At 29.2% G+C, this 20847-nt stretch overlaps 1 protein-coding gene across 2 annotated transcripts in view; it reads left to right on the plus strand.

Annotated features, from left to right (window-relative positions):
- Positions 1-20847, plus strand: part of Aasdh (Aminoadipate-semialdehyde dehydrogenase) — a 141410-nt gene that overhangs the window by 26258 nt on the left and 94305 nt on the right. For both annotated transcript variants that reach the window (XM_067286409.1, XM_067286410.1), the window contains 8 exons: positions 4609-4838; positions 4916-5025; positions 5594-5980; positions 6280-6383; positions 13253-13779; positions 13861-14009; positions 14109-14272; positions 18998-19123. In XM_067286409.1, coding sequence (XP_067142510.1) covers positions 4609-4838; positions 4916-5025; positions 5594-5980; positions 6280-6383; positions 13253-13779; positions 13861-14009; positions 14109-14272; positions 18998-19123 — 1797 coding nt within the window. The remainder of the gene's footprint in view (positions 1-4608; positions 4839-4915; positions 5026-5593; positions 5981-6279; positions 6384-13252; positions 13780-13860; positions 14010-14108; positions 14273-18997; positions 19124-20847) is intronic.

The raw sequence follows: 20847 nt of genomic DNA on the forward strand, positions 1-20847 counted from the left end.
TTCACATTAACTACTTACTAGTATTTCTTCTTGTAATCATGAATGAAAATTATGAGTATGATGTGTATTAGTTTTAATGTTATGTTATATGAACTTTTATACTGTTTTTTGTAAATAGGAGGAAAAAATTCTAAAAGAAATGCAAATTCTTGCTGGCAAACAAATGAAGTGCAAATTATCATTTTGGATTTATTAACATACAAAGTCAAAAAATTAAATAACATTGTTTAAATTCTCAATGTAAATCAGTACAAAAATGTTCAAATAACTTTTGTAATTTCTTGAAATAATTTAAATTACTTTTTGTAATAACTTGGCACTCAAGCATTTCATTAGTTTCTGAGATTTCAGTAGATTCATCATTGAGCAAATTGGTTTTGAAAATGGTGTAGGCATATTGTACCTTATAAATATGTACTTTATTACAGTAATAGATAGCACTGAAATAGACTTATGTCTCAATTTTCCTCAACAAAAGAATTTGAGATTATAATTTTTGCCCTTTTACTTTTCCAGCTGTTATGTATATATATAACAAAGTATTGAAACCATGTTAGATTTGAACTTCCAAGTTCTTTGCAAATCTCTACATTTTGAGATCTCCTGAACCCAAAATAGACAATAAAACAGAAAAAAATTTCATGTATAGTGTATGTTGGCATCCATTTTGTTTAATATCTCAGGATGGAGTAAAGATTAAGAATACAAAATTCAGCATGGTAGCTTGTATATAAGGGGTGTGAGAACCTTTGCTAAATTTATAATTTGTTTTTACTTACTTAATTTACTTAAAACACCACACTCATAACACCTTATAAATTTGCAGCCGTGTTTATTCGGTACAAACGAACGTTTTCGGTCGTATTTAACGACCTTCTTCAGGAAATATCCAAAAAAATCGAACACAACGAAAATCCTGCAGTAACGTAACAAACGTTCCAAACGTTTGTACGTTACTGCAGATTTTCGTTGTGTTCGATTTTTTTGGATATTTCCTGAAGAAGGTCGTTAAATACGACCGAAAACGTTCGTTTGTACCGAATAAACACGGCTGCAAATTTATAAGGTGTTATGAGTGTGGTGTTTTAATAAGGTATGCAGTCTACGATGAGTTATAATTTACTTAAATTTTGCTATTTACTAATTTACTTAAATAATTTTGATAAAATTTTAACTATGAACCATGATAACAGGAAATGATTCCATTTTCCCCATGGACTTGCTTCCTTGTCCAGAGATGACACATCTGACTGCATCACTTTTGACTGAATCAGGAACAATATGAAAAAATTGCTATTGGTTTAACTAACTTTCATTACCAAAAATGGCCATAGAACCCAACAGGGGAGAACTTCAAATTAAAGGGAAGGAGCCCGTCATCATGAGGAGTCTGTCATCATCAAGTGTTTGCTCCCGTCTTAGATAAAAACTACCCATAAAAATCATCGTTGCCAATTATCTCCAGAGACTAAATCCTAGTGAAATCCTATGCACCAAGGGGCAACACCCTCCTTCTAAGATCTCAAAAAAGGGCCTACAACTTCAGGTAAATACCAACTCATGATTGTTTGTAAACTCTCTCTTGTGGTTGGACCCACTAAGATCAGTCAAACGACTTGTTTAATATACTTATCCCATGTATGTTTATATACATGCAAATATAAATATTAATAAACGGGTATTAATTTTGCTAAATGAGTTGTAGAGTGCACTTCTTTCGAGTACATGATTTCCATCCCAAATCTGACTGCTTATTTATGCAACTGCTCGCAAGACGGCAAAAAACGGTCCTGACATAGGCATAGCTGACCTAGTGACGACACTTTGATCACAGGGGCATTGATGCTATTAAATTTTAGTGGTTAATGATCAATGGGAGGAGAGATAGAGGAAGTTACATGTCATATCTCAAAAGGGGTCAGACTTATTGAAGATTTTATTTATTGTTAGCATTTAAAATTTTTTATAAAATTTGTTCCTACCCATAAAATTAAGATTTTTGCCATTAATCTTGACTGAGTTGTACAGATGTGCAGTAGCAGGGACCAGTCTATTTATGTAGTGAAAGGAACAGATTGACAAATCCATGATAAGGTCATTCATTGTGTGTTACCTAAAAGGGGTTTTAGAACTTTATAAAACTTTTAGAGACCTGAATACTACACATACACATTGTCCAGCCAATATATATGAAATGAACTGTAATGTTTTTGTCTTCTAATGCAATTCATGTTGTCAACTGTTATAACATGCTAGTGTATACTATTTCTGTTTCTATGTTATTTTAACACTTATGTGAGTAATAAATATTGTGTTTTGTATTACAAGTAATATGCTTTGTGAATATGTGCATTGTTTTATAAGCGGATCTTAATTAATTTTCTTTTATTCCTACAAATTGGGATATCATTTAAACAAAGACTCTAGTGGCAAGATATCAGAAAGGCCAAAGAAAGTGATCTCTTTTAAAGATAAAATTAAAATTCTAGATCATTTGCAGAAGAAGAATCATTAGTTCTCTTTTTGTCATAAATGAATCAATTATTTTTTAAGAAAAACAAAGATAAGAAATGTATTGTCTTACTTTCAAAGATTAAAAATTGTGAACATTGTCAGAAATCCAATCATCAAAAAGAAATTGGAAAAAGCCATAAACATCAGGATTGAAGATTAGCCATAGAAGAATGTCTCTGAGTAGTTCCATTACCTATGAAAAAAGGAATGTTTGTAATCATTTTAGTGCATGTACTAGTCAAGCTCTACTATGTTTAAATTCATTCTGAAGATTAGTTTCAAAGATTTAAGAAAAAAGTACTCTACATAATATTTAAGACGTAAGATTTCAGGGATAAATTAATGAATGCTTGTGTTGCCAGAATAGTTGCATGAGAAAGAATAGCAAGAGTCAAAACATACATATATTTTTTTTAACTATAAATATGTGCAAAATATAATAATAATCATTTTAAACCAGATGAAAAACTATTTATATAAAAATATAGTTTTATTTTCTAATAATGTATTTTTTTTCAAAATTCTAACCTTGTACTTCTCTTTTCTGTACTTGCAGTTTCCATTTGCAGCTATTTTGTAGAATGTAATTTCTGTGAATACGAGCTTATACTATACTGTATTAATGCAAAAAATTTGTAAAACTATTTAGAGCTTTAGATGAATTTTTCCAATATTTGAAATATGTTGGATTTTAACCGAAAAATGTTATAAAATATCTGGAGATATTAAAATATAATACATTTTGAAAAGTTCAAGATATTGTATTATTCAGAATGCTAATATAATTTAAATGTGAGATATAATTAACTGATTAACTGATAATTAACTGATAGAAGGAAATGTTAATATTTTATTTTAAAATTAATCATTTTTAATTAAGCATTTTTATACATCCGAACAGAATAATATAACCAATAATTTATAATATATTAATTATTGATTGTGGTATGAATTACCACACTGGTAAAATGTAGTTTGATGAAAAAAGTGGTTGAAATATCTTTCTCTAACATTATGAGCATTATTTTAAAGTATTACAGGCAATATTTATCTTTCCTCTGATTTTTTTAAAATAAAAATAAACATATAAAAATATTTTTTAGAATTTCAAAATTGGGAATAATAATTTTATAGTAAAACTTTTGCTATAAGTAACAATTTCTTAATAATCAAGCACTAAAATAGATGTAAATGTAAGATTCAGCATTCCATTTAACATTGAAAATTTAATAAAATTGAATTTCAGTTTAAAATTTATTCTTGTTTCTATATAACCTGAAAATAATTTCAGAAACCAAAAACATTTGCTCTTTAAAATTAAATATAATTCTATAATAAGATTAATAAGAAAATATTTTGTTTCTTGTTTTTAATTTTTTATTTTGTTACTTCATTAATAATAAAAAACTAAATATAAAAACACAACAAAAATGTTTAAATACAGGTATACCTCTCCTTACGTTGGTAATTGGTTCCAGGAGAGGCGACGTAAGTCGAACTTACTTATGTAGTTACGACGTAAGTCGAAACTACGGCGGAAAACGCCAATAATGAGCACTTAAAGACCACTAAATAAGACGACAACACAGAAACACAGATGTTTTCGTGTTTTGTTCTCTAGGATTTATGATGATTATATTAACATTTACTGTAAATGTACATATTTTAATATGATTTTGTGCGCTTTTAACGCTTTTCTAGTGATATTACGACTTCAATATTTGTGGCGGACGGATGTAAAGTCAAATAAAATGACTTAAAGTTGATTTTTATTTTTCCATATACTTTTTTGACAAACGATGTATAATCAAGAACGATGTAACTCGAGGTATACCTGTACTTTTAAATAAATTTATCTATTTAATTACATTAAATTAAAAGGAGACAAAGTTTGAAATAAATAATATAAAGATTGTCCAGAAGTATGAATTTTTGAAATAATTTATCACATCTTAAGGCAAATGTTTTATTTTTAATAACATATAGATGAAGATCTAAATATTACTGTACATTTTTTGATAAAATATTTCTCGAAGAATAAATAATTAATAATTACTTAAAGTATAATATTTTTATAAGTTATTAATATTTTAGGCTACTCCAACTTTAGTGAGCAATTTTGGAATAGAAGTTTTAAAAGAATCAATTTTATCAGAATCGTCATTAATTCGTATTCTTGCATTTGGTGGAGAAGAATGCCCTTTACCTAGTAGTATTAATAAGTGGAAATCTGAAAATAACTCAACTAGATTTTTTAATTTATATGGGATCACTGAAGTATCATGCTGGTCAACATATTGTGAAATATTGCCTGAAGATTTAATGTGAGATTATAGAAATTATTGGTCTTTGTTTAATAATAATTTTAAATGCTTTATATAAGTTATGTTTCAATGTTTAGGTGTATAAACAAAGTTACTCGACTGGGAGAATGCTTTGTCGACACTGAAGTTCAAGTATTAAATGAAGAAAATTTAGAAATAGATTATGGAGAAGGAGAATTATATATAGGTAAGTTGTTATTTCAGTTCTGTGTAAAATTAAGTAATATTTAAAATTTTATGTACAGTAAATAGATAAATTTGATCTACACTCATTGCCATAAAAATTAGTGTAGCAAGAAGGAGTTGTCAGAATCAAACAAAATTGTAACTGTGAGTGTAATGGTGATATAAATAAGTGATTACAAAATTAAAGCAAAAGGATCATTTATTGCAGGAAAAATTACAAATAAAGGAGGTTCTAGTACCCTGTTGGGTTATCTCTAGTGTGAATACTTGATGCAATATGGGTGGGCATGGAGGCATACAGGTGCCGTATGGTGTCCTGTGGCATCTCAGTCCACAATTGCAGCAAGTGGTCCTCTAGATCAGCCAAACTCCTAGGTTATCTAATTTGGTGTCCTAGGTGATCCCAGACATGTTTGATTGGTGACAAATTGGGACCAGGCAGGCTAGAGAAGACTAAATTTTATTTATAATTACTTCTGATAATAGCAATATGTTGTACTGGTATTGTTAAAATATATATTTACAATATACTTTTGTTAGTTACTTATATATTAAAAATATTAATTTAGGAGGTGCTCGTCAGTGTTTCATTAATGAAGAAATTCAGATGAAAAATCTAAACAAACAAATGAGAGCAACAGGAGATTGGGTTTACAAAAAAGAAAATGGTGATTTACTTTTTATAAAACGCAAAGATTCTGTAGTGAAACACAACGGAAAGAAAATAAATATTGCATTAATTGAAAACAATATTAGGAAATTGACTTTTGTAAATTGTTGTTCAACTTTTTACCACAAAGAAGAAAAACTGCTTTATGTCTTCATAATTCCTGTAGATAAACAGAAAGATCCGAATCAGATTGAAATGGAAATTTTCAAAATTTTTAAATTTGAGCAGTCAGTGACTATTCCATTTGTTGTTCAAGTTATTTATTCTTTTCCACAAACAACTCATGGTAAGTAATTTATTTTGTAATTTTAACATGATTTATTAGAAATAAAATCATACTTATTTCTTTTGATATTTTAAATAAACAAAAAGTATGGGTTGGAACATAATTAAGATATAAGTATTTTCAAAATACTTATAAGCTTGTAAATAGCAAAGGAATCTTTAATTTTAATTTGAAATAAAAATAACTGTTGCTTATTCTAAGTTCTTAGTTTCATAATATAGTAAAATAGTGTTAAATTTATAACATTTTATTTTGAATTTTTATTTTTGATTATTAAAATCAGTAAAAATGTATTGTAGGAAAATTAGATTATGAAGTGCTAATAAATTATGTTAAATGTAAAAGAAAAAGGAAAAATATGGAAGATTTTAATGTTCATGAAGAATTATTGACACTATGGAAAGTATGTTTCTGTTTTTTTTATCAAAGTAACTTTTGATTTATGTGTAAAATTATGTATTAATTTATATTGTTTATAAATGTAATGTGATTTATTAAAATAAGTACAGTACAGCATCGATTATCCTACCCCCCGATCAACCGTCACATCAGTTAACCGACCTTGTTCTAGTCAGCAAATTCAAATGTCCACTAGTGATGTGGCGCTACAATATTTGGCTATGTCTTGGTTACTTTAATATTATTTTTGTTAAAATTTTGCATGTTTTATCTGGCAACACTGGCTCGACCATGAAAGGGAGGCCAGTATTTAAACGAGGCTTAATCTGACTGTCAGATTGATTTAATCAGTTAAAATTTATCAGTAAAATTTTGTTAGGCTTAACATCGATGAAAATTCAATGCAAAGTAGGTTAATAGCGATATACTAATATACTAATTACATGGGATATACTAATATACTACACTAATAATGTATTTTTTCATACTTTTTCATACTTTTTTCATCCGTTTTTTCAGTTATCTGACCAACTCCAGTCCCCAATTGAGTTGGATAATCGATGCTCTACTGTACTTATATTTTGTTTTTACTTAACACGTTGACTGCCATCTACGAGATGACTCGTAGTTACCGTTTCTGCCTAGGACGCCACCTACGAGTTATATCGTAGTTTGTTTCCTTGCCATATTTGTGCAGCTACGATGTAATTCGTAGTATATCAGTGTAAATATGAATAGATAGCTTCAGGGGCAAGAACAAAAAATCAAGTTTGGCTTACATGAACAGAACATTTATTAATAAATGAACAGAAAATATAATCATAAAAAGTTTATTCAAAATCGAAAGCAAAACAATATTTTTATTGTTTGTGATAATTTATAAAACAGAAATATAAATTTAAACGAACAGAAAATATTATAAAATGTTTATTTAAAATCAAAAGCAAAACGATATTTTTATTGTTTGTGATAATTTTTAAAACAATCTTCTACGCAAAGGGCTGGCTTCTCAAGACAGATTGGACAGAAATAACGCGTTTCTCGGCGTTTTTTAGCTTTGGTACAAATTCGACATGGCTTTGTCAGATGATGTTTTTTCTGAGTAGATGGGATACTCTGTAAATAGTGGAGCTTCTGCAATTTAATTTTTTTTGAAACTGGTTGAATCTCTTCTCCAATTAACGCTTTGACGAATGCTTCTCTAAACTTTATAAGTTTTATTTTAGAAGAAGTTGCTTTTTGAAAGAGTTTGTGCGCATTATGTATATATATTTCTATAATATGTAATGCAACCTTTTTGGGCCATCTAATAGTCTTTCTTAGAGCTGTGTAGTACGATAGCATTTGATCTGATCGTCAATGCCAGACATTCCATGATTATAATCTCGAATTATATTCGGTTTCATCGAACATTTTCCATTGCGATTGAACACCTCTACCATTTCAACAACGTGCATGTTTGAAATGGTAAGGACTTCTCGTTTGTCTTTCCATTTACATACAGTAACAGGACCATTTCGCTGCCAAATAAACTCCCCCATCCTCACCAAAAATTTTGTCAGATTCTGAATCACTTAGATTAGTGTAGTAATCAAGTTGTTTTTTACTCAGTGGTCTTTTCTTATCCATTTTGGGATATTTATAATTTGATTATAAAAATAAATAAAAAATAACACTCTCAAAAAAGACGTAATGTGATGTGTTCGCCTCTATATCCGATTTATTACTAATGAATTTAGACGCACATCTCCGATTGGCTGTAGCGAAGTGACAGGACGAATCGTGTCTGTGCACGAATTAACTCGTAGTTTGGCTTTAGCGAAGAGCTTTCTGTTACATAAGCCAACTACGAGATAATTCGTAATACCTTTATTTTAAGAAAAACACATTCTATATGCTATTTGATTATTACTATATACTCTGATTAGAGTTTTTAATAATATAATATAATTAAATTAAGTTGGCGTTTTACAACAGAATCCTAAAAAGTCACGTGGCAGTCAACGTGTTAATACTGTCTTTATTCTTAAATTGGATCAGAAAAATTAATTTAATATATCTTGCATCAGTAATAACAATACTTATGTAGGATAATCAAATGTAAAATTTACTTGAAAGGAGTAGACTTGTCAACATGGGAGCTGATCATGTTTATTACTGCATTTCTGAATGTCTTGATAAATATTTAAATTTTATTTCTTCATAACTCTATGATGAAAAAAAAACTATAATAATAAAAAGATAAATGCCGAGGAGATTTTGTGGGACCCACTTCTAAGCAGACTCAAATATCTTGAAATCCTTTCTCAGATAATTTATTTATGATATAAAGTACTATTTTTAGTATCTTAGGAAACCGACACTAACTGCGGCCGGTAAAACTTCCGTTAACCTAACAGGTAGTTTACGCGGATTCGAGATTAGTTTGCCAGGCTTGGTCTTTTACATGTGCACCGAAAATATTAGTAAGAATAACGACAAATATCAAGTCAAAGTAAAAGTTTCAAATATATTTAATTAGTAAATACTGTAGAATTTACTATGTACAATTGTCTATAATCCAAAACAAAATTTATTAATGAAAATCAACAAGTCAACCCGACAATAAAACTCAGCTACTTAGCTTAACTTAATATTAATTCCCCTTTGAAAATTCGACAAATCAAATACTTAGGAACTATGAACAGAATCTCTTACGAACTAAACGTCTGTCCGTCACCTCACTATACTAGGAACCTGTTTCCTCATTTTTTCACTATTGTCAAATCGTCAATCGAATTCCTCTTTAACACCTTGGATCACCTAATTCTCAATCTGGATTTCGACCATGAATCACCTTGCTCTGGAATTCACCTCGCTTTCTTCGGTTGACGTGCTGGTTTTATGCTGTGAGGTGACGTCACAATTCAGCTGGGTTACTCCCCTTATTTACATACTTAGTTTTCTAACATTAAGTTTCTTTCTGGCAGCTTTAATTTTCCGACAAAAGCTTATAAACCGTTTACAAAGTATTTAGCACAATTTTCTGGGATGTTATGACGGTTTAGTAAGTATTTCTTTGCTAGTGAGTGTGGGGATTCCCCCTCCATTTTTTTTCTGCGGACCGTTTACTTCCGCTGGGCAGCGCAAGTGCACGAGATTTTTCCTATGGCACTTGTTTTTTTGTGAGTTGGTTTATCTTCTTTTTTCGTTACTAATAAGTGAGTGGTGGGGAACCTTTGTTCTAAATAAACATAAGCCCCAAACAAAATATAATAAAATGAAAAATAATAATAAAATAAAAATAACGCTCGGACTCAGTTCCTTACAATGACAATTCTATTTTTTTATTTTTTGGTTAAATGCAGATTATTACTGCTTATAAAAGTTTGTTTACAAATTTTTTTTCTATAAATGCAGATGATTTAGGATATTTTCACATAAACTATCATTGTAATTTTCAGTAACTTTTCTTTATGTAATTTTCCATTATAAAAATTTTATGTTCTTTAGTGTAAAACATTCCAATTATCATAACACTTATTAAAAAAAATCAATAAGATGACATTACACTTGAGAATCAATGATATGTGATGAATCACTCAGATATCACTGGTTTCAGGCACTTGCCAAGGATATCTTTTAAGTAAACTTTTCATTTGATTACATAACATAGGCCTAACATGGTGTCTATTTAAACATTTATCCAAGGTCAAAAGAGATTTTTCCAGCACTGCACAAGTGTATACATGTGCCGCATACTTGTGCTAGTGCTAAAATAACTGAAGGAAATCAATTTAAAATGATTTAGCATAATATACAAATACAGTGAAACCCTGTTTACCTAGATCAAATGGGACCAGACCCAATCCAGATGATTGAAAGTCCAGATAATCTGGAAAATTCATTAATGACATAAATAACACAGTTCAGATTTACATTTTATTTTATTTCTTGCATATTATAATGTATTTACTTGCATATAAGATGATCTCGCATATAGGACGAGGTGCAACTTTAAAAATCAAAGTAAAGAAAATTATATTTATTAATACAATTCTAATTTTATTTCATTTAATCTCAGATAAAATATCAAATACATGTAAGTGCACAACATTGTCCTGCAAAAATTACTGGCATTTTAAACTTTAAGGAGAAAACTTGTAAAATTGACAACATAATTTGTTCACGTAAAGCTGGACAATCGGGAACCTGTTTTTTTGCCAATTCTTAACAGTCGAATCCACTCTCTGTCGATTACACTTCAAGAATTTCTTCGAATTCTGATTTCCGAATAATCATCTATTTTCATGTGGGAATGGATTAAAACTTATATTAGGTTTTAGTGTGACTTTGGAATTTCAATTTGGAATTCAATCAAAAAGCTTTGCATTTCCTATTGCTATTCATCGTTACTCCTGACAATATACAAGAATGATTCAAATGATTCAGATAAAATACTTGTTTTTAAATACAAGAGGGTAAGCATCTGGTAAAAAATGTGAATACATGGTTCACAAAATTATTTGCACTAATACAAAGAATCTTTCACTCGTGCATATAGGACAACCTAGGAATTTGAAACTGTGATAAATGAATAAAAACTTTGTTTTATATGCCAGTAAATGCAGTCTGTACTTTTACAACAATATTAACAGTATAAAGCAAAAGACATATCTACATACAGTATCAGTTAGTTGTTTTCTATCAGCTGGTATAGTACACTTACTGTACATAAGATTCCTGACCATTTCGTGTTGGGTAGAACTTCTCTTTATGACCTTTTTCAAGGTCAACCAGTAATTAGGCTTAGCACTTCATAGGGAAACCAAAGGACTAATTTGAATTGAAGTAATTGTGATATACTGTACTGTATTTATTTCTATTACCAGATCCTTGGTTATAAAATTGCAGGTGTTCAAAATTGTCATTGAATCAAGGGAAAACAGTATTTTTACAGTTGCAACATACTCAGGCAAGCACATACTTACAAAGTTAGTTTTTTGATTTGTTTGCATGTATAGGTTTTACATACGTCTTTCTTATCCAGATAAACTAGAGATCTGGATTAACAGAGTTCCACTGTAATCTATAACTGTAAAAGATAAAGACAATATTACAGACTTTAATACAAAAGTATGAACTTTATTTTGTTAGAGAGCACGTTCAAAATGACTACCTTCAGAGGCAATACAAATATACAGATGGTTGAGTGTGACATTATAAATGGCACATACCATTGCTGATGTCACCATTTCACAGGCCTGTTGTATGCATCTTTCTAGTTCACCAACATTGGTGCTGTCTGTTGGTGAACTGGGCTGTGTTGGCCTATCTGGCAGTTGCCAAACTGCTCTGTGAGTCACTGATAAATGCTGTTTGGGAATGAGGTGGTACATCATTTTGCTGGTATAAAATCTACTTTAGTTGCACCAATGGCTAGTTATAAAACCATCATAATTTTCTACTGTCATGTTCAGAATGTTCAGGTATCTGTCATTATTCAGGGTGTCATCAAAAAATACAAAACCAAGAAGCTGCTTATCCCAAATTCCACACAAGACATTTATGGCAAAATGTGCTTTGTGTTGTATATGTTACTTGCATCTTGGACCATGCTCTGCCCAGTGGTGCACATTGTAACTATTATCCATTAGTTCATGAAATATGCTGAAGGAATTGTGATTTGTCATACTGTAAATTTAACATCATGTTTTACTACTCAAATCACTGTTCAGTAATCTCTTTCATATTGTGCTGATTGCAGATAGCAATGGAATGGATATATGTCATGGCAATGTAATATCTAATGTATTTGTCTGCTGCAGTTTACAATCTAACCTAATCTAAGCTAACCAATACCAGAAAGATCTTATTTGTCCTTGGATAGATATTTAAGTAGACACCCTGCAGATGTGAGTGTTTATTACAAAATTATACAATATTGAAATTAGACATAATAACTTTTACTCTTATGTAATCTTTATGTATTTAATAATTTTTATTTTAAATGCATTTTATAATTGCAGTTTTTTTATTGATTATATCTGTATATTATTTTTATTAGTAATAATATTTATGTTTATAAACAAATCTGAATATTCTACTGTATTTTATCTTACACTAACTTATGACAATTAATTTTAGTTTATATAAAAAAAATTACCGTTACATTCACCTTTAGCTTTTTTTTTCTAATGCAATGTCTCAAGTTTTTTAATGTTAGAATTTAAATTACAGACATTACTTCCAAATAATAGTCTTTATTAGAAAATACTAGAACTAGATGAAATTCTTAGAAACAAATTATATAATTTAAATAAATTTTAATGACAATTATTTCAATTTTTTTTTCAAAGTTGAACTATCTTGGCAATGATAAAGGTGTTAGATTATTATTTAATATTTTGCTGAGCACGTTCTATATAATGTTGAACTATCATTTTACAATGTCAAACATTGTAAAGTGATAGTTCAACTTTGAAATAGAGAATATTAGTAATTAATTATAATTAAACAATACTTCAAAAAAATTTTATATTGTATTCTAATTATGTTAAAAGACTCTTAATACAATCAAATAATAATTAAAAATGGTTATTTTTATTTAAATGCATCCTGAAGATGAAAGATTTAAAGCAATAATGCAGCATAAGAATTAAATTTGAATGATCTTGTCAGATTTAATAATTATTTCATCATTTTGAGTCTAAAATTTATTTAATTCTATTTATTAAAAAATTGTTTAATTTTTTCTATTATATTTTATCTTTATATTTTCCTTATTATTATTATTCCTTATAAAATTTATATAAAATAAAAAAGTTTTGTATTAGTAATTTTAATAATAGATGAATATTGAATTAATTGACATACATTTTATATTTTTTATAGAAATATACAGGACTTGTTTCTATTAATGCAACTGAAAATCATCAATTCATTTATGATGGTGGAGATTCAATAGGAGCTGTTCAATTATCAAAAGAAATAGAATGGTATATTGGAAATGATTACCCATTACTAATTGAAAAATTGCTCAATTGTTCACTGCAAGATGTTTTAAACTATTTAATTGAGTTTAATGATGAAGGAAAAAGAGTATTACCAGTAAATGAGAATACTGATTTAAGATTAATTAAAAGATCAAAAATAAATAATCCTCCTGAAGAAATTAAAGACTTTGATGAAAAAAACACTCATAGAGAATATTCAAAAATACATGTTAAAAACGAAGCAAGATCATGTTTTCATGATTTTAGTAGACGTGGAATTGTAAAAAGATGTGCTTGTTTATTATGTTCAAATACTCTAAATTTATCAAACAAAGAAAATTTTAGTTCTGTTTCTTTAAAATGCATTTGGAATTATGATTTAGAAAAATGTATTGATGCATCACCTCTTGTTATAAAAGATTTAAGGTATTGCAAATAACTTTTAATAATACTTTTATCTTGAAATATATATATTTTAAATTTTAACCTAATATATTCTATTTATAGAGAATATACAACTGCATTTATTGGGTCACATTCTGGTCAGTTTGTGGCAATTGATATTAAGAATGGTAAAAAAATATGGGAAATTGTTTTGAATGGACGAATTGAATCTTCAGCTTGTGTTTCTTATTGCGGCAATTATATTGCTGTTGGTGAGTAGAACATTAAACAATTATTTTCTGCAACATTTAATAATAAGAAAATATAATTTAAAATAAAATTCAAAATCTAGGATTATTTGTTTTGATTAGGTTGTTATGATTTTTCTATATATTGTTTGGAAAAAACAACTGGAAAAGTACATTGGAAAATTACTACAGGAGCAGAAGTCAAATGCTCACCTATATCAGATTGCTTTAAAAATGTTTTATACTGTGGTTCCCATGATAAACATCTCTATGCAATTGACATAAATGTAAGTGTTTTACTTTATTTAAACTATTGTGAGAAAAAGTGAAATAGAAAGTTTACATATTAACAACCAATTCTGAATTTTATTAACAAATTATTTAAAAGCCAGATTTCTTTTAGACTGTTGTTATGGTAGACTTTATTTTGTTTGAACAAATGCTGTTTCTGTTAATCAAGTGTTTTTACATATATCAATTACAATTGATAAATGTAAAAAACTGATATACAGTAGAGCATCGAATATTTGAATACCGATCAACCGAAACATCGGTTAACTGAAAGCGTTCCAGTCGGCAAATTCAAATTTCCGCTAGTGCTTTGGTGCTACAGCATTCTCCCTCTCTCTGCCAACCTAATCTGTAGGCCTACTTTAATGTACTACTATATGTAAGATATGTATTTATAAGACGTGTGATACAAAATATATACAGTACAGTTTTTTGTTTAATATATTTTTTCGTAAATGATCAGATATCCGAAAAATCAGTTATCCAAACAACCCCAGTCCTGAATTGTTTCGAATAATCGATACTCTGCTGTAATTAACATACAAATCTCAGAACTCTGCCCTTAATACAAACTACAATAATTAACAACCAATTCTGAATTTTATTATTATAGATAATTATTGTAGTTCTGAAATTTCTGGAACTAACTAAAGTTTATGCTTATGATTGAATGTGCTTTTTGTTGAGGCTTTTTTAAGTTAATAGCAGACTTTTATTAGTCATGCAATTGAAGAATGAAGCATTGATCTCTCAGATCATATTGTATAATTTATTGTGTAATTTATGACTTTGACTAGTGCCTCAATTATTTGATTATTTTGTTGTTTTTTTTATTTGTTCCATTTATTGAGTTTTTATTTCTAATTGTTGGATTTTAGAATTGGGATATTGGAGGAAATTTCTAGGTTTGGGAATGATAATTTATTTGATCTTTTTGTATTTTATAATGACCACAGTAATTTTTATGGTTGTATATGTTATGGACGAAGTGATTAATATGGGCCTTATGAATAATGACAAACAAAATCGGGCACTGTAATAAATTTCAGATTTTTTATCAGATTGATCTGTCATTATGAATACTGCTAGCATTTGGTTGGGCAAAGTGATGATGATACCTTGAGGAGTGATTATTCGACTTACGCTAGCCAATCAGCACTTGCGGCTGATTTGTGTGTGCAAATTGAATTTAGTATCAAAGTTTTAAAATTCATGCAACCAGTAGTTAATTTTGTGCGAGACATTAATTTTACTTTTGCCTCTTAAAATAGTGTTTTCTTCTTTGAAAAAAGTAACGATCATGGCATAATTATTAAGTGATATGAATAACTACTTCAATTAAGTGATTAAATGAGTTAATGGTATTTAAAGGTCAGAACAGTACAGTCAAACCTGTTTTTATGTGGTCTTTTTTTGTGCGATTTTTTATTTGTGCAATTTTTTTACGTGATTTTTTTTTTAGTGCGGTATAGTTGGCGACTAGTCTCGTGCAATTTGTCATGTCTCACGTTGACTTATTATAGCTAAATAAACTTATTATAGCATAAATGAACTTATTATAGTAATATTATTGCATGAATATGCGAAAAATGAAATAATTTATTTTTTAAGTCAACAAAACACCACCTGGACAAAAATATGGAAAACAGACGATAGATGAGACAATGCAATCAAGTGCTGACATCTGTTGTCAATAAATTCTATTTCGTACGGTTTTGAGTTATTTTCTATGCGAGACTTTTTTTATGCGGTCCCTATTGACCGCATAAAAAAAATATTTTTTTAATTGTGTTGCGAAAACTATTTTTTATAGCCACTCGTGAAGTTTCGTCCGATTTCTTTTTATGCGTTTTTTTTATGCGGTCCCTATCCACTGCATAAAAACAGGTGTTACAGCTAACGGGAATCTTAGCCAAGTACAAGTTCAGGATTGTCGATACTCGAGAGTCCGTACCCCAAGGTTCGAATCTATTCTGGGGTATATGTTTGTTCTTGCTCCGCACTCATCAACGTCTTAACAACAAGGGACCAAGTAACAAAACTGTCTGACCCTACCGGTTCCTCTCGTACCGCACAGGATTACTCTCGCAACGACTTCCGTTGCCGCGTCTAGGGGTCTTCTGTTTTAGGGGTGTTTAGTCATAATCCCATGAACAATAGCTTCGCGCCACTAGCCACTCGAAGAAGCACATGTACCAAGTGTTCGTTACAGTTTGACTGTAAAATTTTACAAAATCAGCATATTTGACAATGATACAAAAAGTAAGTGTCAGGAGAAATGGGAAAATTAATTGTGCCTGTAAAAGAAGGTAATGTGATTAAATATTATACATTCACACTGAAGAAATATGTCAGACAATGCCTAATGTCTGTATTGCTATGTCGGTACGACAATATTCACGTCAAACACCGTATAAACGTTGCGAAAAGTTCACTGAGTTCAGCGTTATATCCACATTTTGAATGTTTTTGAATTTTTGCTTTACGTTCATAACGGCTTTAGTAAAGCTTTATGCATTCTATTCTGCATCGGATTTGTTCTTTTTTAAAGTTTTTCAGCAAATTTATGCACTCGCCTGAAGACAACAACAGTAAGGTTCGTCGAAAGTACTTGCGACAAGCAAATGTGGATATAACGTTGAACTCAGTGAACTTTTTGCAACGCTTATCCGTATTGCTATTGCCCATAGTGACAGAAACCATATGGAAAAAGAATTAAGTATGAAATATAAAAATGTTACAAGGGAGATATTATAATTTACTTGAACTTATGTGAAATCTATCAGAGAAAACAGAATGTTCCTGCCACATGAAAAAGATCTAATCATGGTGATTTGCAAAAGTTAGATGTTATTAGTACTTATAGACTTCTAGACTTCTAGCACATAGGGGATGAAGACCTGGGACTACTCAGAGGTATTGCCTGGGTGTGAAATGAAGAGAAAAGTAATACTCAGAGAAGAGGCGAAGGTGAAGTATAAAGAAAAACAGGAAAGGGGATGAAGGAGGAAGGCTCATGGGCGTCTGCATCGTATTATTTACTGAAACCAACAAAATGTAAAGAAATATTGAGTACCGAGTGGTAACTGGAATACAAAATTTGTGTACAGAGCCCACTACCACTTGTGGGTACAGAAAATTAGGTAATATACAGTATTTACATTACAGACACTTGCCAAGCTGTAGAACAAAAGAAACCAAATACCCGCATTGATTTGTGGGTACAAAGAACTGGGTAGGAAGTTAATACAGAGTTGGCAATTGCCGACAACTAGGCGTAGAAGTTTACTTATGCCCACTACACCTTGTGGGATTAGAGTAACCGCTATTTACAGTTTTACATTGTAGATATGCTCAGCTCCACAATTGATCGTAACAGTTATTGTTGTTGTCTCACCGTAAAGTCATTATCCAGTGCCTTTGTCATGTCCAGGAAGTTTATCAAGCTATTAAATATTTCTTTATATGTGATTAGTTTATCTTTTTCACATGGCCAATTTAGGCCTTGTAGGAGCACAGTTCTTATCAAGGCTTCTCTTTGGTCGGTGAATTTGTCTCAATCAAATATGTAATGTTCAGCATCTTGGATGGAGGTGTTATCACAAACACAAAATGGGGCATCTCTATGCCCGAAACGATGAAGGTACGCCTTGAAATTCCCGTGATTTGTCAGAAGTTGACTAGTGTAAAAGGTAATGCAGAAGTGTTTTAATTTGAGTCTGGTTATTAGTACTACAGAGTTGATGAATGGTGAAGAAAAAATAGTTGATTCAAAAATAGAAGAAAAAATAGTTGATTCAAAAATAGAAGAAAAAATAAGAATCATGTCCAAAACAAGGAAAATGGCTTTGTCTAATCTTAAAAAGCAAGCAGAAAAAATTCCAAATACCCAATAGCTAATGTTGGTGACACAGTAAGGATTCATATACCAGATGTAGATGGAGTCTGCAGGACGGAAAAAATATTTTAAGAGTCGTTTTTGCAGTTGAAGATAAAATCCTTTACAAACTTGGTACGAAACATGGCATATTAATTTATTATATTCCAGAAACCAGTTTACTGTTTGTAAAGAAAACTTCATTTCTGTTGGAGATGTACTGGGTGCAGAAATTTTGCTTAGAGAATGTTCAAGGATGATATCAATTTCTGGAGGCCAAGGCTATAGTCGATGCTGCTGCAAAATTGGTTGCAAATCTAATAGGTACAAATGCTATAAAGAAAAAAAATTATGTAATTCCAAATTTCATCAAAATCTTAATTGCTCAAATAAATAAATTTAAAAAATATTTCATTTTCTATGTAATTTATACTAAAAACTGGCATTCCAGAAGTTTCCTTTAAGTTGATTTTTTGATTGAAATATAAATTTGTTAATAATATTTTCTGTTAACATTGGTTTAATTGATACAGTTAATAATACTTACTTTTTAAAAGATTGCATGTTGTTTTTAAAATATGTTGAAATAATTCACAAAAAACAAATAATTCTTAATGAAAAATGTGAAGTTTTTTAAAAATCAAATTGTCTAAAGAGAACGTAGCTATATTCATAATGGCTGGGCATTATAAATAATGCCTGATTAATTACTTGGTCCATAACATATGTGTTACTAATGGTTTTTATTTTTAATAAGAGTTTTTAGTTTATTTATAAATTAATAATACAATTTATATTAATTATATTAGAAATTTTTTATATAAATTAAAATATTTTATTATAGACTGGAATAATAATGTGGAAACAAAAGATTGGAAATGGAAGTATATTTTCATCACCAGTAGTAAATAAAGAACCATATTATGTTGTTGCAGCATCCTTAGATGGAACCATTTCATCTGTCAATCCTGTAAGTATTTATTTTTACAAAAAGTTTATTTCCTAAAATTTTTAACTGTCTGGTAGTCATGTAGTATCTGTGGGACACCCATTACTCTTGTCTTTAACACTGATTTTTCATGAAATTTTGAAAAATCTGCAAAAATTAAAGAGTTCTCCTAGCTTTTCAAGTTATTGAAAATGCAATACATATGGTTTATGCTATGTGACTAGTTTTTATGCAAAAAAATATGCTGGCATCTCACAGATTCTATGTAACTAACTGGACAAGAAAAAATCTGGAGGGCAAGTGGGTATAGCATCACATGTAATTAGCATGATTTGACAAAGTATTATTGTAGAATAAAATACTTATGTTTTTAAATACAAGAGGGTAAGCACTGGTAAAAAGTGCGAATATCTGCGTTCACCAAAATTATTGCAAAAATGCAAGGAATCCTTTGCTTGTGCATATAGAATGACCTAGGTTTTTCAAGCAGTGAAAAATGAATAAAAACCTCATCTTATATGTGAGTAAATATGGTATATATGATGTTCCAGGACTATAAGATGATAAAAGTTCTAGAAGTTCAATATAATAAAATATCTATGATAAATATACGATAAAACATTTTTTAGGACTAAATCCATGTCATCATCAGATCATAAAACATTGAAAATAACATACTAAACAAAAGAACAAATTAATGTACAAATAAAATATTTCTGAATAACATATTAGATTAATAGTTCAAACAAATATTAAAACAGGGAAGAATATTTTTTTACAACTTTTACTTTTTTTGCTATTATAAAATATAACATAGGAAAAGTATGGTAATCAGGTCAAATTCTGACCTTCCAGATTTTTACATTCTCAATGTTTTGACACTCCAGTAGCTGAAAATGTAAAAAAAGAAAGTAAGTTACAAAACTGTGTGTATGTTAGCATCCATTTTACATTATATTTCAGGACTGGATGAACCAAAAATTTTGAGATGGCAGGTTTATTTCTATATATGGGCATTAATACTATTAAATTTTGGAGTTAAAGATCAAGAGGATGAGGAGATAAAGGGAGGTTTTGTATCATGTATCAAGTGGCATCAAACATAATGAAAGTTTTATTTATTGTTAGCATTTATAATTTCTTTAAAGAGTAATTTCTACTCCCAAAGATAATCTTTTTGCCTTTTTATAATAATTAATAATATAAAAATGATTTTTCAATAAAATCTCATAATAGATTGTGCTATACATAACTTTAACCTTGTAAATTATGAATGCTGGAAGAATTGTGCAATAGCCCTTGTAAGCTTTTCATACTTTAACTTTATTTAATTTAAATAATTCTCATTACTAGTAGAGAACTTTTTATGAAGTAAATGGATTCATGTATAAATTTCAAAATATTTGTGTTTAATTTATTCTCAAGACGATATTCAAAGTAATACTTAATATGAAATAAAATTTTTATATAATTGTTACTTCAGATATTTATTGAAATTTGGTTCATGTAAAACAGTAGATTGAATTCATTTGGAAATATATTATTAACATTGTTCTGCTTTACAACTTTAAAACTGTTAACATAAACATGTATGTTCTCTGAAAATGAATTGAAATTAATTCAAAACATTTAGAACAATTCATTTACTGTGAATAAATCATATTGCTAATTTTCTTTAACATAAAGTTAAAACAGTTTAGTTTTTTCTCAAATTTATACAACTTTGTTTATAAATAATTAAGAAA

This window comes from Centruroides vittatus, unplaced genomic scaffold (assembly GCF_030686945.1).
Source record: "Centruroides vittatus isolate TY-2023 unplaced genomic scaffold, ASM3068694v2 scaffold_3315, whole genome shotgun sequence".
Taxonomy (NCBI): Eukaryota; Metazoa; Arthropoda; class Arachnida; order Scorpiones; family Buthidae; genus Centruroides; species Centruroides vittatus.